The sequence below is a fragment of the Poecile atricapillus genome, chromosome 8 (genome assembly GCF_030490865.1).
Source record: "Poecile atricapillus isolate bPoeAtr1 chromosome 8, bPoeAtr1.hap1, whole genome shotgun sequence".
NCBI lineage: Eukaryota > Metazoa > Chordata > Aves > Passeriformes > Paridae > Poecile > Poecile atricapillus.
This window is the reverse complement of record NC_081256.1, coordinates 3,019,478-3,046,692: the sequence shown is the minus strand read 5'-3', so window position 1 is coordinate 3,046,692 and position 27,215 is coordinate 3,019,478. Positions and strand designations below refer to the sequence as shown.

The 27,215-nt window shown below is 41.3% G+C and overlaps 1 protein-coding gene across 1 annotated transcript in view; it reads right to left on the bottom strand.

Moving 5' to 3' along the window:
• Nucleotides 1-26,712, bottom strand: part of CAB39 (calcium binding protein 39) — a 41,524-nt gene extending 14,812 nt beyond the window's left edge. The window contains exons 1-2 of the mRNA XM_058843861.1: nt 26,577-26,712; nt 5,456-5,612 (exon numbers count right to left, since the gene is read on the bottom strand). Coding sequence (XP_058699844.1) covers nt 5,456-5,569 — 114 coding nt within the window. The 5' untranslated portion in view covers nt 5,570-5,612; nt 26,577-26,712. The remainder of the gene's footprint in view (nt 1-5,455; nt 5,613-26,576) is intronic.
• Nucleotides 26,713-27,215: the final 503 nt, after the last annotated feature.

Genomic DNA, 27,215 nt, shown 5'->3' with positions numbered 1-27,215 from the left:
CACAACTGTCAAGAGCACCTGAATGTGCTTCACTGAACTTGGCATGGCATGAAGCTTTAGTGGGAAGCAGCAGTTAGAGACAAGGAATTGCTGAGGTTGGAAAGGACCCTTCAGCTGAAGGCTGCCACTAACCACACCTTTAAGAAGGAGCAGAGCTCAGACTGGAAGGTACCTCAGGAAACCATCAGGATGCAACCACCTGCTGGAGGCAGGGCCACCTCAGTCCTGCCAAGCTGAGCAGGCTGATGGCCAGCCCTGCTCCCAGCAGCTCCGTGGATGGACACTCCATCACCTCTCCAGGCAACCTGTACCAGGGGCTGACCACCTGCAGCACCAAAGCCTTGCCTCACTCCAGCTATCATCTCTGGGATCTTCTGGAAATAGAACTATGAGGTTTTCAGGAAGTATTATATCAGTAACCAGTGTCTTTCGATGCACTATTTTCATAAAATGCAACACCCTTATACTTCTAATCTAAAATACAACATCAAAAGGACTAGAAATTGTCTGACAAATTTCTAGAGCCTCCTTACTCTTATGTATTCCATGAACTCTCAAACATATTCCAAATACAAGATGTGCAGACTTATTTTTGCCATTTCAGATGCAGAATGGAATTTAGATAGTTACACTGAAAAATATAATGCTAAATTAAATATTGATGTGAAGAGCTAAGAAAAAAACCACTAAAAACAAGAAAGATAAGAGAAGGTTGGCTAGCATCACTTGCAAGATTTTCTAAGATACTGAGATCTAAATGCACTGCTTTCTTTTAAAACAGGGGAAAAAAATCTCAAGAGATAAAGATCAAAATACACAATGAGGTTCATCCAAAAACCCGTGATCAAAAGTGGAACTAACAATCAGACACCATATGTATCAATACATAAAATATATCCCATTACAATGTATGAGGATTGCTGTATTTTATATATACAGAATATCTATACTCTCTATATATTTTATAGTCTCTAAGTATATATATGTTAAAATTTATATTTTGTTAAGTATTAACATCTCTATTAATATGCTCTCAAAACTGAGAAGGAGCAACTTGAATTTTAGAGAAAAATTTCATGGCAAGTCATATTTGAAATTCAATGGTGCCGGAAAATCAATACTATCTGAGGACAAGCCACACTATAAATGTAAAGCAAGGAAAATAAAGTACTCACTTCTCTATGTTGAAGAAGGACAGGAAGATACTATTTTAAAATAAAAGCAGACACCATGAAGTCACACATATCATTGTTACACCAGAATAGCTGAATGTCTTTATAGCTATGGTTTATTCCAGTTTCTGGAAAGATCAGTGAAATACCCTAAAATTTAGTAGATATGGTCCTTTAATGGTAAGCAGTGCAAACCCCAAATACTCTATCTTGTTGTACAGCTGCATTATTTGGGGTTTATGAGCAGTAGAAAAAGATAAAGAACATATGGCCAGTCCTGAAATATTTCCAAGTGAGCTTGGCAGTCTCCAGACCTACGGAACCCCAGTGGCTGGGGGTTCTCTGCACATGGATAATGCAGTTACAGAAACTGCACTATTAATGAAAACATCCATCAAAAAGATAAACCAGACATAGCTTTGAGCCTGTACTGGTTGAATAATTTTACTAGTCTAGAGCAGTATCTATCACAAGTAAAAAGCATCATTTTAATGACTATTTAAATTGGCCAGATTTCAGAATGCTTACAAAAACATACAATTCCATAAATGTATCAGTAACTACATCAGTGCAGTAGTACATTTAAAGGCCAAAAACGACTGTATGAGTTTCCAGTAAACATTTAGCACGCAGACACCACAGAAGAGTTAAGTTCCATTAGAAGAGAAGCATGTCCTCTCACCTTCTATTTCCTGAAGAAGCCTAATCTTTACCCCTTGAGTAACAGCCCCACACTGGAGGCCAGGCAGATTACTTAACCTTCAGCCTTCTTTCAACCACAGATTAATGGTACACACACATGCGTAACAAATCTAAGATTCTACTGCTTTATGAATGACAGCATGAACTCCCTGGATGAAATGTGACCTATGGCAACATGGCACAGCATCACCCTGGGCCAGCTGAGCCAAGCAGCTCACGGTGCAGCCCCATTCCTCAAGGTGCTGTGACGTAAAGGAGAGAGGCCAACCTGCCTGGGATAACAACAGGGCTCAAACAATCAATCAATCACCCAGCAGCCCCAAGGGAACTGCTGGGACCAGCTCAGCCCAAGGTCAGAGGGTAGGGAAGAACAGCTTGATTGCATGAGTAAATATTTACCTGCATGACAGTAAATGTGTGCCACACACCAAGTGAACTGTAGTATGAAAAAAATGCTGGGATCAGCCAAAGAGGAGGAAGGGATGTGAATAAAGACTAACTAATGGACTAGATCATGGGTAGGTCCAGCTTACAGGAAAGGAGGTTTCCTTTCCCTTCCCTTTAGCCCCCCTTGGAGAAAGCACCAGCAATGGAGAACAAACAGCATCAATGATGAACATTTCAGCTATAAAGCACCTGACATCTCATTTCCCTTCCAAAATACTGACAGACAGCGAGCCACTGTGCTAAGCAGAGCATGGCAGCCAGCAAGCAGCAGAGCTGTGGCACACAAAGATGGGAGCAGTGAGCCACAGCCCAGCTCCCCCAGCACAGCTCCAAAACGAGCACCACACGCTTAAAGGACATTTCAAATGACCTGGAGAAACAACTACCTGGTTAATTTTTCCCCAATCTTCACAGAGCTCTAAAAGGTAGATTAACATGTAACTAGGATATACCTGAATTTCAGATTTTTGGTTATAAAACCAATTTTCCAGTATTACATGGCAAAATGTTTCATAATTGAACAAGATATTTCAATTGTTTTACATCTTTTACTTTGAAGAATATCTTCCATTTGATTATAATGAATGGATAGGAACACATGCTGTCCAAGACTTAAAAATCTTTGTTACATCCTTTGATTTTTTTTATTTTTGCTCACAAAACATTAATGATTTTAAATTTCAGCCTAAGCACTGAAAAAAAATAAGTGTTTCTGTTCAAACATAATTGTACTTACAACTTCCAGGGAAAATGATTTATCTAATTTTCCTATAAATCTGTATTTCCAATTGTGCAACGAAATTATTACAGAGCATTCTCAATGTAGTAGCAGTCTCAATATCAAAAGAAACAAAATAGTGTAAGAAAAGTAGGTAGTCCCTTAACCCAAATGGGTACTTTTACAAGCAATATTGAGAATTTAGCATGCTGACCCAGCACTGAAATTACACCGTGCATACCCCTGCATCAAACAGCAACAAAGACAAAATTACTGAGACACACCATATTTTATACACATCTGATCACTAATAAAATGAAGTCATAAAAACAAGAACAACTTCTGCATCCTTCTCCCCTTTTAGTACCAGGGAGCAATTTTTGTAAAGTGCAGCTTCATGTAGAGAGTGAGTTTTTCCACTTCTGTTCCACTACCAGTCACAGAACCCACCCTGCCACCAGCACAGAATTCTCCAAAGGCCAAAAAGTTACCTTGCAGAAAGGATCATCATAATAAAAGGGACAATGAAAGAGAAAAAGATGCCTAAATACAGAGATATGGGCATGAAGAAATGTTTCTTCTTTTCCAATAAAGGCTACTGCTCAGACTCCTGTCTTTTAACTCCAACTTCACTCCAGTCATTTCTACAGCCTGGACAGGAAGAGGGCACAAACTCAGGGTGTCTACTCAGAGCTGTGCCCTCAAAGATCTGATGATTGGTCCATAAGATATTGAAGAACTTTCTCTATAAAACCAGCAAACCAGCTGAGCTAAACAGTCACAACCAGAATCCCCTTCCTGAAATCTTGGCTTGCCAAGGAAACAAATACTTCCTGGTAATCTCTGCATGGAGATGTGGGCACTGGTGGTGTGAGTTCAGATTCATCAGCTCCTTTGTGAATAGCAAGGATGACAGGGAACAGAACTACCATACCCAGGCTCATTCCCCTGCATGGCAGGATTTAGCCCCCCTCACACTTAACCTAGTGAATGTGGGCTGCCTTTGCTCTCCTGCAGGCACCATGTGTTACCTTCTGTATGACACAGGAAAAACCACTCCACAGGCTTAGCACATTACTCCTTGTCACAGCAGCAGCCTCACATAAATGAGGTCTTTGAAAAAGATGGAGGTGTGGGATTAAAGGCCAGCAAGAAGAAATGGTACATACCAACCTTCAGCTACAGCACCAGGAACACAGGCATGTGCTACAGTACACAGCTACACACAATGGCATGGGCTGCTCTGGACCCCACTAGGGGTCTCAGCAAAAAAAGAGGACACAAAAGAACACACATTTTAAGATCAGGCCACATCTCCAGTTACTAATAATGAGGCTGAGATACAAGAGGCAGTGCCAAGTCTCATCAGAGACTCTTCAGAATGCACCTATCCCTCCTCTCCTGATGGAAGGCTCTTTTAGAGAAAGAAAAAAAGCAGCAGCAAATGAAAATCCTCCCAACCTTCACACAAGCCTCCATAACAGAACGTAACATTTTCCTCTCCAACAAGAGAGGAAAAGCATTAGAGGATCATACACTTCAAGACACCTGGAACATACCACATGATGGCAAAGGGGTAGAAGATGCTGATTATTCAAAATATCAGAATTAAGATGGCAATTTAATTAAGACCCTTAGAAGTAGTAGTGCCAAATCTAGGTGAAGCTGAATGCAGAAGAGATGGCCATACTCTGCTTAAAAATATTGGTGAACATGAATAGATTGTGACTATGGATGCTAAAAAATAGCATATAATAGTAAAATAATGCTGGGAGAGGCTCCAAGGAGGGTGCTCATCTAAACCTCTGCCACACAATTCACTAGGTGGGATGCAGCTGCACACAGGCTGAACTTTGAGGCCAGTTCCTGTAAAGCTGTAAAATCAAGAGTGCCAGCTGAGACGTAAATGATTGCGGACAGATACAGAGCCTGATGTAGCAAGACATCTATCTAAAGGAAACTGCACTAGCACAGGAACTTACCACATCTACTGTGGGCTGAAGAAGAGGCAGGAAAACCATAATATATTCTCTATCTATGAAGGCAAAGTTCTTCAGCTGCAATAAGAGACACTCTGCTCTGTAAAGATTTGCATGGACAAGCAGAGACAGAACTACCTGTGCAGTAGTGAAGGCACTCTGATGGTCACAAGCACCAGAACACTGTACAGCTGTGAGCTGCTTATTAAAAGAATGCATTGTCCTACAGTTCCAAATAATTTTAAATATCATTATCAGCTGCCAGGGCCTAAGCCAACCACCAACAGCACACACACCTGTTCAAAGGTACATAAATTACCCTTTATCAGAGTATAAACCACCAAAATAATTCCTAATTGATTCAGTTTTAATGGCTGTAAATTCCCCTCTCCCCCACTTTCAAATACAGTTTAGCAACTGGAACATCACAACTGTACCTTTTCTGCCTTTTTGTCAGAGATGTCTTGTTTTTCTAGAACTGCCATGCTCTCCTTCAGGTTTTTCACTATGTCTGCAGGAGACTTGTGGGACTTGCCAAAGGGGAATGGCATGATTGCAAACCACAAGGTCTTCCTTCTATGGCTCCTGCTTCACCTGGAAAAGGAGGAGAAAGAAAGCACATCAAGAATAGAAACTTGAGCTCTGTATAACAAAACACAAAAATCAAGAGAGAGCAGCAAGGTATTCATACATGGAATAATGATCCTTGACAGGTGAACTAGAGCCTGCCATGACAAATATAAATTCTTATATTTCTTTTTCTTTTAAAACACAAGATACACAATCAAAGAACTCACATTAAAATTGTCATATTTCAGGAGCAAATTAAAGAGTACATTAATTATATCCAAAACCACGTAATCCACACATGCCCCATATGGGCAAGACTTACAAGGATTAATTATTCCAATTAATGCTGTCAAGCAAAATGCCTTCCCACATGAGGTGTTTGACACAGAGCTCCCCAGCCCAGGTACGTGCCTTTACCCAGATTCATTCCATAATGAATAAATGCCAAAGAGACCCCAAAGCCTACACCTTACTGCAGGACCTACAAACACAGAAAGCAGCCTATTCCTGTCACAACACCTGGCACTTCTGTATCTGTAACAACACTGAAATACAGTCTCACCCTCACACATTTTATGTGAAATAAAATTTGACACCTAGCAGGGATATATACAACACTTGAAAACATTAAAAACAACACCTGATGTGTATCTTTCTCAAAAATATAAAACATGTCTTAAAGGAGAAAGTTTTCTTCCCTAAAAATATCTGGCTCTTGAATCAAAATGCATTTATTCCTCTGTATATTTACATGTATTTACTTTTACACACACACACATATATATATATATATATATATATATATATATATATATACTCTCTTGTACAAACCAGAAAAGTACTACTGGAATAAACAAGTGTACTGAAGCTTTTGTTACTAAACACATACACCCCCATTTAAACAATAATAAAACCTTATAAGTGAATTCCATAAAGCATATTTCTACAACTCTAATCTAGACAGAAAAGAACAGGAAATCCTCCATTAAAAATGCTGACAGTGCTACTTCTGCCGGACACAAAAGACAGCTGAAACTGTCAGAGCAGAGCAGAGCCTGCATTGTCATTTCAAAGAAGGGGTATTACACTGAAAGTTGAATTTCTGTCTCCCTGCAGTGTCTGTGTAGTGAGTAATAAATCAACTCTAAGCAGTACATGTTGAAGTTTCTTATCTGACACAATGCACTTTGCTCCTTGGTTAAAATGCCAGCTCATCCACCAGGAACTCCAGAACATTACTCCTGATCTCATTCAACAGAGTTTTGATCAGGGATGAAAAATCCCAATGTAATGCTATTTCTGAGTTATTTTTATTCTTTTAACAAAGAAGTTTGCCTGGCCCAAGGGCAACAATTCAAAGGGTAAGAACAGAAGTTGGATCTTTAGCCAAGTAAATTTCCATAAATAGAGATTTCAGGTAAGCAGTACAGAGATCATACGTTCACTGTTCCATGCCTGGAACACAGCATAAGGTAGGTAATTTTTAATTACATTGCTTCCAGACAAAAGTATCAGCAGGAAGGCTGAAACAAGACCTTCCACCAGTCATTTCCATTCTTAATATATCACAAGGACTTTCTGCTGCATTTATTTTGTAGTATGTGCCATTATAGTAATCTCTCATTCACAATCTGTGCAAAGAAGGGGCTGTAACACTGAAATTACAAATGCAGGAGATAGAAAGAGATCAAAAAGTGCCCACAGGTCATTTGTTTGACAAGAGAATTTTATGCCTCAAACTTTATCACATCTAGTGGAACAGAAACCTACAGCCAAGAAAAGCACCACTAACTGACTGTTATTTAATGAAAATAACAATGGCATTTAAATTATATTTAAGGAAAAGTATGATATTTTCTCACAGGATTTTTTTTTTCCTAGAAAGAGACAGTGTGAAAATAAGCACAATTTCCCCACAACAGAAATGACAGACCTCGAGCATCACAGCAACATTTTAAATGTTCTCTTTATCTCTTCCTTTGATTACTACTTCTGCCAAATTAAGATGAGCCCTGAAAACAAATCTGGATTCTTTCATGTTTGCATATCATCACTGATAATAACAGTATTTAACAACTACTTTTCCTATTCATCCTGGAAGATGGCTATACCCATGTAACAGAGGACTGGCTCGAGAAATTGCCAGTTCTAATTCCTTGGATCATAATCCATTAAAACAGAAGCAAATCCATTAGGAATTAAAACAGCTGAGAGAACAAAAACATATGGAACCACAAAATCTGGTATGACAGCATTATACAAAGAAAATAATTAAAACCAAAGAAAAAAGCTCTGCACACTCATATTTTGGATCAGAACTATGCTACTCCTAAAGTCTAAAAGACTACATGGACAACACAAAACCTATGGAAATGTAGGAGATTGATAAACAACTGTTCTCACGTGCATCCAAGGTCTAGGTTTGCAAAATTTGCTTTTGCTCTGGACAGTGCCAAGTTTTTTCTTTAAATTAACAATAGTCTGTAGCTTTGATCCATTCCTGAAACCTTGCAGGTTCTGTGGAAATCAGCTACACATTCACTCACACTCAAGTCATACAAAGCTTCACTCCATGTACTAGCATATCTAGTAGAAAATAATCAATTAATAACAGCTCACTAGCATACATTTATATCAAACATTTTCTCCCAATTCAGGCAAGTTCCTGTATGAACCTCTCATAAGCAATTTAGAAAAATCAGGAATGACTGTCAGCACCTCTAAGAAGGAAATCTACATCCTTGATTACTGAAGGTGACATTTTGCTTCAAAGTATTTCTTTTTTTATATAAAATGGAGTAAATACACTGTTTATGCCATTTCAATTTTATTACTGGAAGGAATGCAATGGCACTGCTGGGAACATCATCTGGGGCCTCAAAACTGAAGATCCCACAAACCCTGAAGCAAAATTCTGTTACTGAAAAACCTGTGCCACATCCTGCCAAAAAAAAAAAAAGAAAAAAGAAAAAGGAGGAGCAGCACTTTGTCTCTCAAAGCTGTACTTCATGCAGGGGAACATAGACAGGCTGTTCCTTTTTCAGCCCAGCAAAACTACCCCCAGCAGCACTCTGTGCACAATGGACAATGACAACATCTGTGTGGGATCGGAAAGAGCTGCCACCACCCACATCTGCAACACAAGAAAAAAGGGAACAACATCAAATGACATTCTCTGTAAATAAGAACAGGCCTTACATCATGTCAAATGATAACTGATTCACAATACTAGCACCTGGTTGACTTGCAAATTCCGGATAAAACACTGATTGTGGCTAAACAAAGGATCACAGGACTCCCCAAGAGTTAAACTGCAACAAGTACATGGACAGCTCTGTGCTCTGCTTTGCTTTATCCCCCCAGAACTCCCATGTTCATCCATTTGTTAAAAGAGGCCATGGACAATATTATACAAACCCTGGCCTTTCTCAGGTATGCATTTCATTTCACTAGAATTCAGGGAGACCAAAGGTAACAAAATGTGAGGTCCTCAAAGCACTGGGGTCACAGGCACAATGAGAAATCTGAAGTGACATTATCAATCCCACTGGACCATCAAACAACAACGTGGCACACGGCCAAACACCCAGAGACTGAGGTTCCACTGACACACTCAGGCACACTGGGACATTTGGCCTTTTGAGATAAGCACAGATAGTAGCCTCCCTGTTTCAATATATAACTTCCACTTCTGTCAATGCACCAGGCATCCATGCAGTTTGCTTTATCTGTAAGGCTTTGTATTTTTTTATTCACTGGATTGACTGCACAATCAATAATGTCCAATTTAAATCTAATGCATTCCATGTATAAGATTTTAAAGTGTATGCAGAGTTAGAAGAAACCCAGCATTTCTCTGTGAGGACAACCCTCCTGCAGAAAAAAACAAAACAAAACAAAACACAGGAACAAGTATAGAAGCATGATACACAAATTCCTTCCCTTTAATTAATTTAAATTCTCTAAAGAATCGATACACTAGCCTGGACTATGGTCTCTCATGTAGCTGCGTTTTTTTAATTTGAAGGGTCAGGAAAAATGCTACCTCTAAAACAGAAGTGTGTGCCACAGTTTAAAACCTAATTTCTAACTAGTAAAAGTGTTTTTTTCTGTTGAAGAAAGTACATTTTTGTTACTGTGAGATGCCTTCACTACTGTTTTCAGAACAAAATTGGTACAAGAAATGGTACAATTACACTCCTGACTGCACTAACATGTGTAGAGTTATTCCACTGACAAATGAATTTGTGGCACCAAAGTCTCACCAGCACAGACTTCTAAAGGCAGGAAAGGAAAGGGATTAAATTGAATGGAAAGCCATACCAGCAGCATAAACAAGGACACAAAGGCAAACTTAAGCCTTTCTACTTTAGACATACCATGAATTTACCACAACATATAGTTTAAACTTTTTTGTTCTCTGCACAGAAGTATAATACATAAATAAAGCACAATTTAGGTATTCACACTATTCCAGCTCCAGAGAGCAAAGCACCACCCATCCCCATGCAAACCAATGCACAAAATCCCTACATTTCCAATTTTGTGAAACAAACAGGAGCAATGAACTTAATCCTTATTCTATTATGGCTCTCACCATTTCATTGCACTACATTAAGTCCTCAGCTGCATCTTGCTGCCCTGTTTGTACACACCAAGAATTTAAGGTGACTGCTTTTGCAAGCTCCCAATGAGGAAAAGAGGAGGAAAAAGCCCTTCAGCTATTTCCTGGCTGCAACTGCACATGTTAAAAGAATCCCAACTCAGTGAGAAAGCCCATGTAACATCCATTTAATGTGCACATAAGAAAACTGCTGCAAATCAAACAAAACCAACATAATTTTAGTAAGGCCAAATAATTACCAGTAAGATTCCCCAGGGCGGATGAGCCAACCCCAGAGCTGGCCACTGCTGATGGGGAGGTCCCATTGTCCCTCTGCTCCCAGCACCACCACAGCCCTTCCCCCTGTTTTATGCCAGGACCAGCTGACCCATCCATGAGCTGAGCCACTCACCAAGCTACCAGTAAACTAACATATAAAAGGAAAATAAACTATGAGTAGTATAGGGAATGTAGAAAAAACATCCCTTTGAGAAGCAAGTAGTTCTCAATCAGCTCCTGGTGTCTCCAGAAGAACACTTCATGGTAAGGCTGGAGCTGAACCAACAGCAGGGTGGGAGGGGCAAGGTCACTTTCCATCAGTTATTTTGAGAAGCCTGATATTTGTACCAGTGCCCAGCTGACTGAACCAACCAAAATGGTAGAAGACAAAGCCAACAAAAATGAGAGACAACAAATAAAAAAAAAAATTCTGAAAGGTTCTTAAATAAGGCACCCTGAGTTGTGAGCCAGACCCAGCCCAAGGAAGGGAGGAGGAGAGGGCTGAGGCAGTCAGGAGGGAAGGGCACACCAGCTTCTCCTCCTCCTCCAGGTAGAGGGAAGCTGCCAACTTCTCTCCTGAAATCATATCATGTGTCAATTACCTTCCACAGTGCCAATGACACCTAGGAGAATGGCTTAGGCAAATACACTTAGATAAACTAATGAGTCTACAAAGGTAAAATACCTAATTTCAAAATAAACAATTGGGGCTGCACTGCATTTTTTATTGAATTTTAAATTGACAATTTATCAGCCTATTGCTGACACAACATGTTGCATCTTGCTAAAAAGGGGCATATTGTTATTAAAAAGATATAATGCAGCAAGCTCATGTTTGTCTTGATAGACCTGATTTCCCTCAGAAATCTTTTGCTTCATGCTTCTTGGATTAACAGGGACCATTAAGCCAGTAATGAAAACAATAACATAAATCAGTTTTCTTCAGGTGTAATTGCTACAAGCGGCTGTTAGCTCAGCTAGAATTCACCACTGTGAAGTCTGGTTGGAATGATAAAACCAGAAACAGGTTGAGAAATTATACATTTTTAAAAGCACTGTCTCACTCTCAGACATGCCCAGCATCCCAAAGAAAGACTGACAGCCATGCCTTTGATCCAAGAATCATTTTTTATGCAAGCTACCATGCTCCTTGGGAAAAAAAATCCCAGAACTTGAGTACTTCAAAGCCAGAAGCGGCACCTTCTTAGCTATTCAACCCTCCTGTACAAGATTCTGAAATGTCACCAGTTACCAGAGTATTTAGGCAGATGAAGTTGCTGCCTGTCCTTTCTGTGAGCGTGGTTTGTTCCACACACGTGGAGCAGCAGCTGCAGCACGGCAGGACAGCAGCCAGGTGCCACTGGGAAGCATCTGGAATATTGCTGCCAGCTCATCACTGCAAATTCCTGCCTACAGCACATCTTCCTGAAAGGCCTTACCCCTTCTGACTGCACACACAGAATGGCCAAGGGCAGCATCCATCATTTCCTTCAGTGTGTTCTTTAAACTGAGTACTCACAGTCCTCATTAAAAGACTCTTGCACATTTTTCGTGTGCTGTGTCAGTATTCTCATTCTGGATATATGGCTTCTCACTAGATTAAAAGATTTTCCAGAGCTTCAGTATTGTACCAAAGCAGTTCTTTATTTTTCTTTTGGATACGTTAAACAAACTGAAACACAGCAGCCTCTCATCCAAAATGTGTGTCTAAGTAGTGTGGTTTATTAACACAAGCTCACCTGCAAACCTTTCCTATCACAAAGGAAATGAGACTGATAAAGAGCACAACAGAGCACAATACACCACAATGGATTTCAGGGCTCTAGCATGAACTATTCAGTGTAACCATGGCTCTGTGGCAGAGCATGGCTGTGCTTGTAAATGGTAATTACTGGCAAAATTTAAAGGTATAATCCAGGTCTAGGGCATTTTTGTTATCCTCTAAATACTCCCACACACCTTTTCAGTAATTCTTTCAATGTAACTTTAAGATGGGGATAAAAGAATTACACCAATGATCTGTTTGGATCTGTTGTGATGATTTTGTGAGGAATATAATTCATACATACAAGTTTTCTTGAAGGACAGGCATGTTTATCTCAAACCTCACATGACCCACCCAGCACAGAACACTAGCATGTTTCTTAAAATTCACTATAAATTTGTTCTATCAAGTTTGCAGCATGTAAAAGCTTTAATGTGATTCAAAAGCAGTTTCACAACTCCACATCACAGAATTGTGGTGTGACCCACTCAATGATTAAAATTTTAAAAAAATCCCCTCCTTAAAAATGGCAACTTAATTCAGGGAAAAATGAAAATCATGAAGGAAAAAAAATTCCTCCTGTAACACAGAAGAACAGTGAAGTGAACAAAAAAAATTAATTCATTGGATTCAGAACAAAAAAGGGTAAAATTGGAAAATTATTTTCTACATAAAAATGAAATTAATAGTGACATAGCTTCTTACTTTCTGAAAATTTCCAAGCAATTAGAAGCCTGGCAGTTCATAGCCCTGCTTGTTTTGTTAGCACCAAATGCCATCTGATTCATTAAGCAGGCTTCTCTCTTGCCATTCAATCAATTTACTGATCCTTCTGCCTCTTCAAGAGCCTCCTTCTCCAGCAGACACCTGAACCACACTGGAAAAGAAAACTACATTGTACTCTGTGACTTGTCCATTATTACAGAAACTGCAGTTTAACTCACAGCTATAGAAACACTAAGTAGAAATTGATTTTAAATAGTACAGCTGCTTTTAAGGGGCTTCAGAGATCCAGCATGAGCAGAAATCTTGCTAATACCAAAGCTTAGAATGCGAGATCCCAGCCTGTCTCCATGTTGAAGGAAATCTTCTGACTCAGCCTCTTTCCCTGGTGTGCTGTTCAGAGTTACCCCACCCATCCATTTCCCCACAAACCTTACTGCTCTACTGCAATATGGTATACAGACAGGCATGTGAGTGCCTCACCCACTCCTTGGGAACTATACTTAAAAATTAATGAAAACAATAATAATCATCACTATTTCAACAATAATTTCATCACTAAAAGCAACTACTATCTCTAGCACACTGTGCACCAAAAACCAGAGAACTTACCTGAAGCTTCAAGAAAAGTTGTGAGACAATATGCCCACTTGTGCCCAGGCAGAAGCTGAAATCATTTGCTCCTGACCTGGTGTTACAGTCAATCCCCTGTTGGCTCAGTTGCCTGTACTGCATCATCACAAACCTCAGAATATTTGTTACATGACAAAAAATGCTGCAATTCTGTACGTGCCATTCTAGCCACCCCGGAAACAAAAATGCAAAGCAGGAGTCTCCTCTGTAACTAGTCCTAGTCCTTTGCATATATTATTCCCATTCCTTTCCAGAGGTTCTCTTTATACCACATTTTCTGTTATATTTCTAAAGGTCAATTTTAAGAGTGAAGTAGTGGCAAAAGTGAAGGCACAAGGACACCGTAGTTTCATTTCTGATTTATTTCACATTGTGAAATATGACCTAGAGTTCACACATTTCAGAAACTCGAATCAGCTGAGTGTGAGAAAGCACCCAGGTGAAGGACAGGAAAGCCCACCAGCACCACAACATCAGCAGTGAAGCAGAAAGGTGGTGCAATGGGCAGGGGGAAAACATCACTTCAACACGAGTTGGTTACGTAAGGAAGGAGGATGAGAATTCCAAGTACCAGCACAAGGGAAGTGCGTGTGCGCTTTCGGGTGTTTTGTTTTGAACACAAGTTGAGACCAATTAAACTGCAAGGATGGCTCTGGGACTGCTCCAGCCACAATCTTCTTTAGAGAATATTCTCTCAAACAAAAACCTACACTCAGAAAAGCCATTCTCTAGTAGTACAAAAAACAAAGCTAGGAAAAAAAAAATCAAAATTAATGAAGTATTTACCTAAATACAATTTCAATGAGAAATGTATCACTTCTAAAACTAACTTTAAAAAAATTCAACAATATTTTTCCCATGGTTTCCTTACTCTCTTTGGAGACCATATTTTGTGGCCTGCTAAAAACTTCTAATGCTCAACCTAAGTTTATCAAAGTTCAACACATTTCATCTAATTTACCTTAAGATCAACAAATTTTTAACAAACATAACTTACAAAAGAATAAGATCACTTAAAGAACAACAACATTAAAGCACTATGATTCTAATCAGTAAAACAGTGACCTTGACATAGCTCAGGAACATCCTGAAAACACTGGCCTAGGAACTGGGAAGACACAGCAAGGAGTATCCCTGTCCCCATAGTGATTACAACTGGCCCACGCTCTCCATCCATCTCTGCTTTGCCACACTGCACATGTGGAGGCTTCCCCTCCAAAATAATCCATTTGGGAGCTCACAACTAAAGACTCTTGATGTTAGTGGAGTTCACCTCAGTTCCATAAGCTTTACAAACCAGCTGGCATGACAGGAACTACTTGGGTTCACTTTTGGGCATCAGCTGGGCAGAGGCAGGGCTGAAACTGAAACCCAAGGAGCACAGCAAGCTGCACTACAAAGAGCAAGTCACACTCCACAGAGGTGGCTGAAACCACAGCTGACACCTCTGTTCTGCAACTGTCACCTCTGCTGTGACATCCCTGGAGTGTGACACAAAGATTAAAATGTAAATCGCTGGGAGATCAGTTCTCATGAATCCGAGCTGATTCTTGCTACAGGAAACCAAGACAATTTGGTGTGTGATCCAGTGATCCACACATTCCTCCTCTACAAAAGGGAGCTGCTGACAAATAACCTACAGGAGTTATGTACTGATTCACAGAGAAAGCAGGAGAGGACAATCAATAAATGACAGAATCATGACACCACCATTACTGGGAATCTTCTCCCTCTAGTTCATTACACCCTCACCCAGTAAAGGAAAAGAGCTGTTCAGGGCTTTTTCCCTTAAATTGTCTCTTATCCAGCATTAGCAGCTGAAGCACAGGCAATATCTGTGCTGATCCACAGGTCATTATCCATCTGACAAATTTGCTTTCTCTCACACTATTTTTATTTTTTTTTGCCATGGTCCCTGGCACTTAAAAGACAGTTTTGATGACAATACAAAGGGTTTACTGACACAGCTCTGCTAGCAAATCCTACCAGTGCAGATACAGCTTGGATTAGTAAAACCACAACCTCTGAGCATGATAACTGCAGCTGTGCTAGGGCTTTACTGGGAAAGTACTTTTTATAAAGAGTGCTCTTTCCTTCACACTGCCAGCACCCATCAGTACACCAGCAATCAAGTGTCCAATTCTCCCCAAGTCAGCTGTGTGGAGGTGCCTTTAGTACAGAACTCTCACTCAGCTCATTCTCAGAGGAAACTCCCTGCCTCTTCTCGGGTATGCTGTACTGAGGACAGTGTAGCAAAGGGGAACACATCACAGAGAACAGCAAAATCAGAGGCTAGCCAGGAGAAATTTTTCCCTAGTTACTCATGACCAAGAATTAATTTCATGGGCATCACTTGAAAGATAAAAGAAAAAAAAAAGTCAGTGCATTACAGGCCATAACACATCTGTGATATTCAGGTACACATCTACCTCACTGCTATCAAGACACCAGAGTGAGAAATAAACTAATGAAAACCAGCTGGCTCTATCCCTGACACCCCAGGCTCAGGAAAGAGACAACACTTTGATAATGTGTTATCCCCCACAAGGAGTGGTGTTCCTCAGGGCTCACAGCTGGACTGGCACTGCTCAGATGGCTCTGCACAGAGTGAGATGTGGGCTCGTGGAAGCCTAATGAAGCCCAACAAGCTCAGCAGCTGCAAGGTCCTGCCCTGTCCTCTGAGCACAGACACAGTCTGGGCAGAGAGCGGACTGAGAGCATCCCTGCCCAGAAGGATTTGGGGATGGTGACTGATGAGAAGCCCAACATGATGTGGCAATGTACACTGTAGCCCAGAAAGCCAGCCACGTCCTGGGCTGCATCACGAGTGGTGTGGGAAACAGGGAGAGGATTCTGCCCCTCTACTCCACCCTGCTGAGAGCCACCTGCAGTGCTGCACCAGCTCTGGGCCCCCAGCACGTGAGGAACATGGACCTGCTGCTGCAGCGAGCCCAGCCCAGACATAAAGGTCATCAGCACCTCTGCAATGGAGACAGCATGAGAGACCTGGAGCTGTTCTGCCTGGAGAAGAGAAAGGGGGAGGACCTTAAAGCACCTTCCAGTCCTCAAAGGGGCTACAAGAGAGCTGCAGAAGGGCTTCTGACAAGGGGGAATGGCTTCAAACTAAGAGCAGTAAGGTATTAGGAATGAATTCCTCCATGTGAGGGTGGAGAGGCCCTGGCACAGCCTGCCCAGAGGAGCTCTGGATGCCCCATCCCTGGAAGTGTCCCAGGCCAGCCTGGATGGGGCTCTGAGCACCTTGATCCAGTAAAATCTGTCCCTGCTCATGGCAGGGGGCTGGAGCTGGACAGTCTAAGGTCCTTTCCCAATCCAAACTATTCAATGATTCTGTGGTAAATTTATCTCCCTTTAAAATTAAACAGCAAACCATTAATGAATAAGTGATCAGATTTTGAGCCAAGATAATAAACAAACAAGCAAGAACCCCTAGATCTTAAAGGATAATTCACTTTGTTCTCCCTAGAAAAGAACAAGCCATTGCAATACAGAAATTTCACATAAATAATTTCAACATCACAATATACCTTAAGTGGCTGTAGAAAAGTGTACTTTGCACAGTTCCCCTAAATAACCTCTCTTTCCAGTGCCAGTTTAAATATTTTGGTCTAAATCTTCAAAGTCACTAATGGGATTCAATTCCTGGTACATAAACTGCACCACATCTCAACTGCCAAGATAGGTGTGCTCCTTTGGGGCAACACAGAGCATAGAAAAAGAGATTTAATGGCAGAGGTGATGCATCCCAGGATTATGAGAACTATCAAAGTCACAAACCTTCAGGAGAGATGAGGTGAGAGTCATAACATTTAACACCATGCCATTTTACTTTACTTTTATAGATTTGAGGCAGAGGGAGAAGAGGTTCAGCTAACCCATGAACTCCATGTTATGAAATGCTCTGCAGCACAGGAATCAAAAAGGGGGAATGATCTAGATTGCTCCCAAAATGTGCTCAAGCTCTTGCCATGGCAACCTAATTAAGAGTCCTTCTGATAACTCACAAGAACCCAGTCCCAAGATCTCTGTTACAGCAGGATACTTCAGCATACACACTCTGAAAAGCCAGCCATTCCCGAAAAACCCCAGTCAAATCAAAATCCTTTTCCCTCCTGACAGCACCCCAGAGTTTCAGTTGCACAAAGTTATTGTATATTAAAGAAAACAGAAGATAAACAATGTGTCAGATGTCTGTGCTGATACATGCTACTTTCCATCTGTCCTTCTCTTTTCAGGCACACCTAAGTTCTCTTTCCAGGTGGATCACATTGTGCTAAACAAACTTCTCTGCTTCGATGAGACTAACAAATACAAGAAAATAACAACCTTGGAACAGACAGGTTCTTCCAAAAGTCTTCATAAAACGTTTAACATTGAAATTTATTACAGCCAAAACTCACAAGACAGTACCTTACAGTTCCTGCTTGCTGTTGACCAAAAGTTTCTAAAAGGATGTTTGCATTTAAAGGAAAAGGAGGCTGGAGGGAACACCACAGCACAAAACCACCCTTCCAAAAGAACCACTTCCCAATTGATTTGACTTCAAAGCAATCGCAATAGCTGCTGAGGATATGACTGTCCAAGGCAGCAGAGCCCTGAGGGTTCACAAATGTAACAAACCAGCACTGCTGATATGTCCCATCCAGGAGTCAGCACCTCCCCTAAAACAGACAGGGCCACGGGTGAAAAACTGGCTGGGAGCTACCTGGCCACAGACAGCACGTGAAAAACAAGGTTTGGAACAAGAAATGACTAAGGGGACTAATATTAGGTCAACTATGGTGGGAAGCACCTCTGAGGGACAGTTTCCTTAATTAATCTGATAAGACTGGACTGGAAAAGGGAACTAACAAATTGTTTCACAATACTAAAATAAGCACTCCTGATTCTCCTCTAATGCAAGTACTTTGCAATGCTACCAAGAAAAATTTGAACACTGCAAAAGAAGTTTCCCTCTCTACAAGTTTACCCAAGGAATGATCACACATCATATCTGAAATGACTGAAAAAAATATTCTGCAGGACAGTAGCTCTTCTAAAGGGCTGACACCAAGCTCAGGTGAAACTACTTGCATTTTAGCTGACATCTATACTCCTAACATTGTGCATTTTCACTTATTTCAGCTGTGTTGGTAAGTGTCTGTATCCTATGGGGTATGTGGAGAAACAACAAAAACCCCACAATCCTTGCAATTATTAATCGGTGCACGAGCTTAACATAGTTTTATTTAATTAGGGATTACAAAAATTACTTAAATAGGAGTATCATCACTTTCAGTATCACTAAGGGGCTTCAACTGAACAAGAGCTCTTAAATCAAATTAAGAAATGGTCAAGAAATCAAAATTCCCTCCCTCACCGCTTGTGATGCAGCCCATAAACTGTAATCCAACCTTTACATTCCCCAAAAATTACAAAAATAAAAAGCATGCAGTGAGAATTTTGGAACCTGACCAACCATCCATTAGAAACAGAAGTAAATAAGGGGATTTCACAGAATTCAGATGTATTGAAATCTATTAAAAAAATTCTTCACTATTAAGTCAAACAAGATTTAAATAAACAATGTGAGAGACACTGTAATTTATGGATTTTCAAGGTATCCCTTTTAGCTCCTAAAATATAGATTTTAATTTTCCCTTCACAGTCATTTTGAAATTAGTTTAGCTTGGTTATCTAATTTAGGGACTTGCTCAAAGTCTGGATTTTCTGAGTTTTGGTAGAAATCTCAGAGGCATCAATCCACAACACTGAAAATTAGAGTACCATAATGAATACAAGAGACAAGGTGTAGAAATTTCTGTTGTGCTTACTAACATTTCTCAATGCTTGCTAGTAATTCTGAAATTAAAAACATCCTATTTCAAGAGAAAAGCTTCTGTATTTCTGGCCAACAATTGTTCTCCTAGTTCACTAAAGAGCTCAAGGACAGCTACTTCTGAAGCACAGATTTGACATCTCTTCCTACATTTGATAGTTTTAAGTCCTCAGCCTGCATCAGCACAGGGAGTGACTGCCAGTGCTCAAGGGAGAGCAGAACTACTCTTCAAACCCCACCAACTCTGAGACCTTACCCAGTACAATTCCTAAGGGAAGCAAAGAGCCCTGCACGGTCAGCCCCAGAGCAGAAATCTAATCCATCTTTGCTGGATGTAAAAGATAAATCCAGTCCCATATGGCTGTTAACATTTTTTTTATTTTTACATATACACACACATACAGAAGTTCCCGAGCAAGAAGGAAAACTCACTAAATGGAGTTTATTTATCTTTCTGAGAGGAAAAAAAAATGTATATACAGGCAGGAACTAATAACTACAATCACAAATTCAGAAGCTGGGGAGTTGAAGGTTGTTTGGTTTTTCCAGGTTAAAAGAATGAAGAAAATTGACACAAAATTCTCTCAGAGAATTTAAAACTTAAATACATTCATAAGTTTCTCAGCATGCACAAATGCCCTTTAGTTTTTGTGACTTTTTGGGAAAATATTCCATAACCCTGCAATGAAGAGGCTCTTTTGGATCTAATGATGTTAAATCCATCACTATAACAGGAGTTAAGGGTAACGCCAGTCAGACAGCACAGCTATGCCAGGACTGCCCAAAATGCTCTGTGAATGGATGCAGCTCCTCAGAGAAAAACTCTTTACTCCAGCTCCACCCTATTACAGAGTTTGTAGTTTGGATATTGCTCAATGTCAATTACAGACATAAAACGGAACTATGTTAGTCAATTCTGATGAGTCAATCTACTGCTTTTCGTAGAGATTACAAATCTAAATAATCAAGAACAGTGCTTGTTTAGCCAACATAGACTATTTTCAATAAACTGTCTTTGCTGTCAGTCATTACCTCTGTAATTCATGGAAAAAGACTGATTTGCCCTGGTGACTGGAGCTTGTGTTTGCTTTCAATCATATTTTAAGACAAGCAGAACTTCTCAAGTTCATATTTGAACCCTCAAATCCAACAGCCAACACTTAAGGTTTTCCAATTATTTTGATTATTTTAGGTTTTCTCAGTTATACTTAACAGAAGCCTTCACTCATTCCACTGGTAAACTATTACTAGATTACAGAAATGAAAATTTCTGTATGAACTTTTCCCTTTTTAAAGCTGGAAAGCAGGCAACACAGCAGCAAAACCAGGTCTCTTGGACAAGACTGGGGCAGCAGAATTTGATCCCAAATCTTCCTTTCTCATAAGGCAACACATAACCCAGGTACCTCTAACGTGGTCACTGCTTGAGTGTTCATCCTCTTGTGGAAGGCCAAAATGAGATTCCACAGCTAACAACCAATCACAGCATCAATTCAGGCACCTGATGGATGAACCCCACTGTGAAAGCTCTGAAACAGCACAGCTGGTCTCCACCTGCCCTTTCAGAAAATCACAAACCTCTAGGGCAGGTGCCTTTGAGCATCTAAAATAAAACTAGATATCTATGTTTAGGCAACTGAACTGCACACCACAAATGGGTGTCACTGGAAAAAAATGTTTATGAAGTGTGTGTTTGTCAAGTCCTCCAGCAGACAACACGCACAACAAATATCACATACTCAAAGAGTGGACAAAATTCTCTGTGTGTAAGCATCATTCCCTGAAAAAAGGGAAGCTGCTGCTGAAGAACACTGAAATGTATTGTCATGAGTATCTGTGAACCAAAGAAAAACCCCCAAGGACCTGGATCCTCCTGTCTTCTTTTGCAGTAAAGCAAAAGACCAAATACACTGCAACTAAACAAGTGCATTCAAAGGATGTTACGTGCACCAAGCTGAAAAACAATCACGCAAGGTTTTTGTACCAAATCAGCACAAGCAAAGCAAAGTTTGGGATATTTGCTGATTTTTGAAAAATTAGACAAATGTTGAGAAAGCAAAGCTAATGTAGTACCAAGCACATACCAAGTCTTCATCAAGAATAATGCCTCAAGTGACCTCCTTCAAGGTACCTCTTTAAATTCTCCTGCGAAGTTTCTCCATCACTATCAAACTCCAGTCAGAAGAAACTTAGGACTTGAATAGCAGGTGTGACAGGTTAGAAGAACCATGCATTCATAAACTATGTGGGAGAGACTTCTCAGACATCCCTGTGTTACACTCAGTGCATGTCTGCATCACTCTTTATTGTAAAAGGTCTCTTTTACAATAAAATCCCCCACATTTTCTCTGCTAAAATTTTGTCTCTGTGAACAGACTTTACTTTTGCTTATTCTTTGTATAGACATGATATTCAATAAATTCATAATGTTATGTAGTGGTTAATTTGATGGGTAATTTTATAAATTATTGCAATACATTAAAAAAAAAATAAAAATCTTCTGACATCTATTAAAACGGGTATCATCTGCCAGAGCAGTAACTTCAGATGTAACAGTCAAAAGTAAAATATGATGACACAAGTAACTTTTGTCTCATTTCAACAAGTGTAGCAAAACCTCCTGAAACTGCTTAGCCAGGGGAAGAGCCCAGAGGCTCCACTGCAGCAGGGTGTTCTGAATGGGTGTGAGCAGCACACACATTTACCACTCCTAACTCGGGGTCTACAGACTTTTTCTCAAAGCAAACTCCTTAGCAGATGAGCTGAGAAGCTGCTGTGGCTCTGAACGAAATTTAAATATATCCATGAGGAGCTTCCCAGGTACACGTGGCCAGGAGAGTAAAGAGAAAATGACAGAGAAAAGTTGCACAGTCAAAGCAAGACTGGCTGCAAGAAATGGCTGGGGTGTCACAGGGACCTTCTCCAACTCTGTGCAGCTGCCTGTCCTCCCAAATCTATGCACTGCCATGCTTTACTCAAAAGTCAGTAAATAAAACAATGAAAACTTTTCAGAAAGGTGTTTCTTCAGATGTCAAGCTGTTTGTCTGGGCAGCTCTAGCAGCCAGAAAATGATCACACGTTCCACATTTCTGGAAATGCTTCTCCATTTTTTCATTCTGTTTTAACACAGATAAACTTCAAAGGAGATAAGGCATTTCTCACATGAGTGACTGAACATAAGTACTGCTCTCACAGATTACATTACAGCATACATTCAATTCCCTGAAAAGCTGACAAATTAATTCTATTTAATTTATAGCCAAGTTCTATCTCAGCTGTTTTTAAATCTCACGTTTCAAATCTTGCAGGGTTTGCAGTTAAAACAATTTGTTACATCCTCTTAGTAAGAAAAAACAATTTGTTATCAATAAAAGACTGACTGAAAAATACACAACAGTGCAAGGATCAAAAGCAGCACAGTGTAATTTTTCACTGATGCAGCCATTTCCCACACTTGGCAGTATACCTGAATGTTTTAAAATATCCAGTGTTTTAGACATCTACATAGTAACTCATAAATATCTTCATCCAAAGATGTTTGTGAACTTAGAAAAACATCTTACACTAACACTACAGTTCTCTACAAATTATAACTCGCCAGTTTTTGAACTGTCTTGCTATATTTAACTTTTTAGTGATGAATTCTCTAAGTGTTTGAAGGGGAGGGAAGGATTACAGAGGAAATGGATCTTTAGAAAGGAACTTGGAATTTAACTACAAGTATCAGAATTTCAATAAACAGAAAGATTAGCTACAACATTCAGTAATACCCCCAGAATTTTATGTCCTTCTGGATAGGATTAATATTTATTTCCTTTTAGCAAATTTGAAGTCAACAGTCAGGAACTTTTTGTAGTGTCTTTTGATTATATCAAGCATAGCTAGAATACTCAGACCAAGGGAGTTAGAAAGCAAATTGCAGTTGTTTATTTAACCTAAGCCATTTACTTCCTAAATTAACACTGTCTGAAAAAAAAAGAGGCCACAGAGGCTGTTGAGGAACGACCACAGTTATTCCCATAAACACACAGAATTTTGGCTGCTTCCAGCTTGGATCAGTCCTGAATTCAAGCTTTTATAAGGAGTATTTAAATAGGGGCAAATGAATGTGTTATTTTATCACAAGGTGCAATAAGGAAAGCACATAAATCTGCTCAGGCTAAAGAAAGCCCAAACTCACATGACACCACAGTAAGCCTTAGGTACTCCCAATCGTGCATTTAACAGCCCAGCTCAAGTCCTTTAAAATAATTCAAGACAGCCTCATCTTCTAATTTAACCTTTGTGTTTGCACTTGGGGGGTGGGGAGGGATCTTAGCATAAAGTTTCACCTTCTCACTGCACATTCAGCTTCCTTTTGGCTCACACCTCTGCACCTCGTGCTGCCACAAGCATGGTATCAAAAGAAAACATGGGCAAAGAGAGAATTAAACACACAAAATTTCAACTGTACAATGCAAAAATGATAATATTTGAAAAATATTCAACTCACATTTTTGCTTTGTGCATTATTTACATAAATAGCTGCAGGCTGTTGTGGAACTATTAATTTTGAAGGAGCAGATGAGTCAAACCTTATTTTTGATAGGTAACTGCAAGATGCCTCCAATTAGACAAAGATAATCATACTTTAATAGCTGCTCTTGTCATTAAACCATATTACACAGTGTCACAAGTATAGAAAAGCAGGGCCAGAAGGGATTTCAAAAGGCCACCAGGCTTCTTCCTGCCCCCTGCTTCAAAGCAGCACCAGCTATTACAGCCCCTTTCTGAAACTCCACCAAAAAAATCATTATTTTAGCAAGTGTCTAAAGCCTCTAAAATACATACAGAAATGGTGAGTTTTCAGACATAATTTACATAAAAAATTAGCCTGCAAACAATTAATGTAAAAAAATCAGCAAAATCTGAACAAAGAAATGACTCAGAAGGGAAGACACTGGCCAGTAATTCTCATTTTCACCAAAATGCCATAAAAAACCTTATGAAGTTCAGCACATACAGGGCAACAGTGAAGTCTCATTCAACTACCAGCCATTAATTAATAAGAGCTACATGATAAAATGCAAAATAAATACCATCCCCTCCTGAATAAACCAATCAAGGAATTCCAAGAGGTGCAGTTTTAATATTATCACACCCCACTGGGAATATTCATTTGTCTGGGTTTGATAATACCCAAAAGAGCATAATTATCTCTCAAAGACATACTGTCAAAAAGTATTACTCAACTGCTACTTTTATTTGGTCTCCTTTTCTATATAAATACATATATTTTTAAAAATATTAATTCTGTTTTATACAACTGTGCGTTCAACACACACAGAGCATATCAAAATTTCAGAACAATGTGTCAACATATAGAAGAGAATGTCACTAAACTTAGGAGAAAAATAAATCTATGCTGTCAGCATTCAGAAAAATTCAGCAGCGTGCTAGTCCATATGTACAAAGTCATGTTCTAAGATTATTCTGCTTGGTCCCAACACCACCAGACACGACCTCCTCCTGTCCCAAGGTGCTTCTGTCTGACCAAGGGAAGCCCCAACAACAGGGATATTACACCACAAATGAGATCCACGCTAAATACAAATAAATTTAAGCCAAGTGCATGCTAGCTGGCCAACCCAACAGTTTCTCACACCACAGGAAAGCCATGAAGCTAGCTGTGAAATACAATATTCTTACAACAGTCCAGGCAGGCAGAAACCTATCGAGACATCACCATGCCACTTACAGATCACGTTAGCTGCCAATTTCTACAGGACAACTGAAAACAACAAAAAAATCAAGTTACTCCTGCACCCACTACAGGAACCATGATTATTCTACTTCACAAAATATTTCGTGGCCTCTTTTTTATCTCTGCAGTTAAAGACATGTGCCACATCAACAGGTATTAGGTAATCGCTATTAATTAAAGGTACACAGTGTTTTAAATAGTAAAAAAATCTATTATTTAAAAGCTTCGATAAAAAGGTGCAAGCTCAGGATGTTTAATTTCCTCTGACTACATGAACCCTAGGTGCTAGAAAGTAAGACTCACTTCCTGATGAACCACACTGCTGAGGATCTTGAATTAAAGAGTTTCTGACAGGTGAGTTTCAAAAAAACCCGCGTGCAGGCAAAACTTCTCAACATTTTGATGTTAATCAAATTTCATTTCTGATCTACATTGAAACTGTTCTTCCACGCATTGTTATTTGCCTCACTGAAACTGAAGAGCCTAGGTCATGTAATTTAATCTTTGACTCATCATGCAAATTAAATCACACCATTCCCACAAGACAGCATATAGGTTTTAAATAAATCCTGGGCACCTACATGATCCCTCACCAGAAATTAAAATGTAAAAAATTTAAAGAACACCAAAACCGGATACATCCTAGTCGCAGTACCGGTATCAGTCCAAGGATTTTCAGGGAAAAAAAAAAAAAAAACCAATGTCAAAACTTTTCTTTTCACACAGAACAGAGAGATCACGCTGCGTTAGCTGTCTGTGGGGCAGTCGGCAAAGCAAGCAGGCTCTGAGCAGCCCTCCCGCACCGCCACAGCTGCGGAGGCCTATCGGGGCTCCCTACAGGAACAACAATTGTAGGAAGAGGCCTGGGAGCCGGACCCCGCGAGGCCGCCGAAGGCAGTGCGGGCTCCGCAGCTCCGGCCGCTCCGTGCGCCCGCGGCCCGAACAAAGAGCGGTGGGCGCCGGCAGCGCCCCCGGCCCGGCCGGGCCCTGCCACGGGACAGCCGCTGCCCCTCCGCCCTCCTCGGCGGCGGCCCGGCCGCTGCGGTTCGCTCCGGGGCGAGCCGAGCGCCGCTTTACGTTGATCGTTCCCCGGGCTCGACGCTCCAGGAGCTCGGGGACCGGGGCGCTGCCGCACGGGAAGCGCGGCCCCGGCCGTGCCCTTCCCCTCGGGCTGCCCGGCTGTGCCGCACGGCACCCCCGGAGCGGCGGCTGCGATCCCCGGACCTGCCCTCTGCCCGGGCCGCCGGGACTCGGCCGGTCCCTCCCAGCGCCGAGCGGAGAAACGGGCCCGGTGCGCGGCGGGCACCGGCCGGGCCGCGCTACCCGCGGCCCTCAGGGCACGGCCCAGCCCCGCGCCGGACAATGCCCGCGGCTCTCGCCCCGCACAGCCCCGGCCGCCCCGGTACCTGTGCGTCCGGCGGGCCCCGCCGGCCCGCTGGCGGCTCTCGGCTCCGGCGCTGCGGCTGCGGCAGAGGCGGCGCGGCCCCGGCTCGCCCGGCCCGTCCCCCCCGCCCCGCGCTCACGGCGTCGCACCGGCCCGGCCCTCCCGCCCGCGCTTCCGCCCGCGCCCGCGCCACAGCGCCCCCTGCCGGCCCGGAGGACCGGGGGCGCCGCCGGGCCCCCCTCACGATTTCCTCATCTCCCCTTTTATTGTTCACGGCGCTTTTTAGCGTTGTTACAGCCGTGGAGTCACCGAGGTTGGAACGGACCTTTCAGATCATCCGGTGCAACCATCACCCCCTGCCACTGTACCGCTAAGCCACTAAACCCCATCACCAGCCAGCCCCAGGTCTGCATGCCTGCTGAGCACCTCCAGGGAGGGGACACCACCACCTCCCTGGAGCCTCTCCGATGCCTGACCTCCCGAACAGGGAAAAATATGTTTCTAATATTTAATCTGAATGTCCCACCTCAGCTTAAAGCCATTTCCTCTGGTCCTTTCACCGCAGACACGGCAGAAGAGACTGGCCCCATCTCTCTACAGCCTCCTGCCAGGGAGCTGTACAGAGCAAGGAGGTCCCTCCTGAGCTCCTGGAGACCAAACA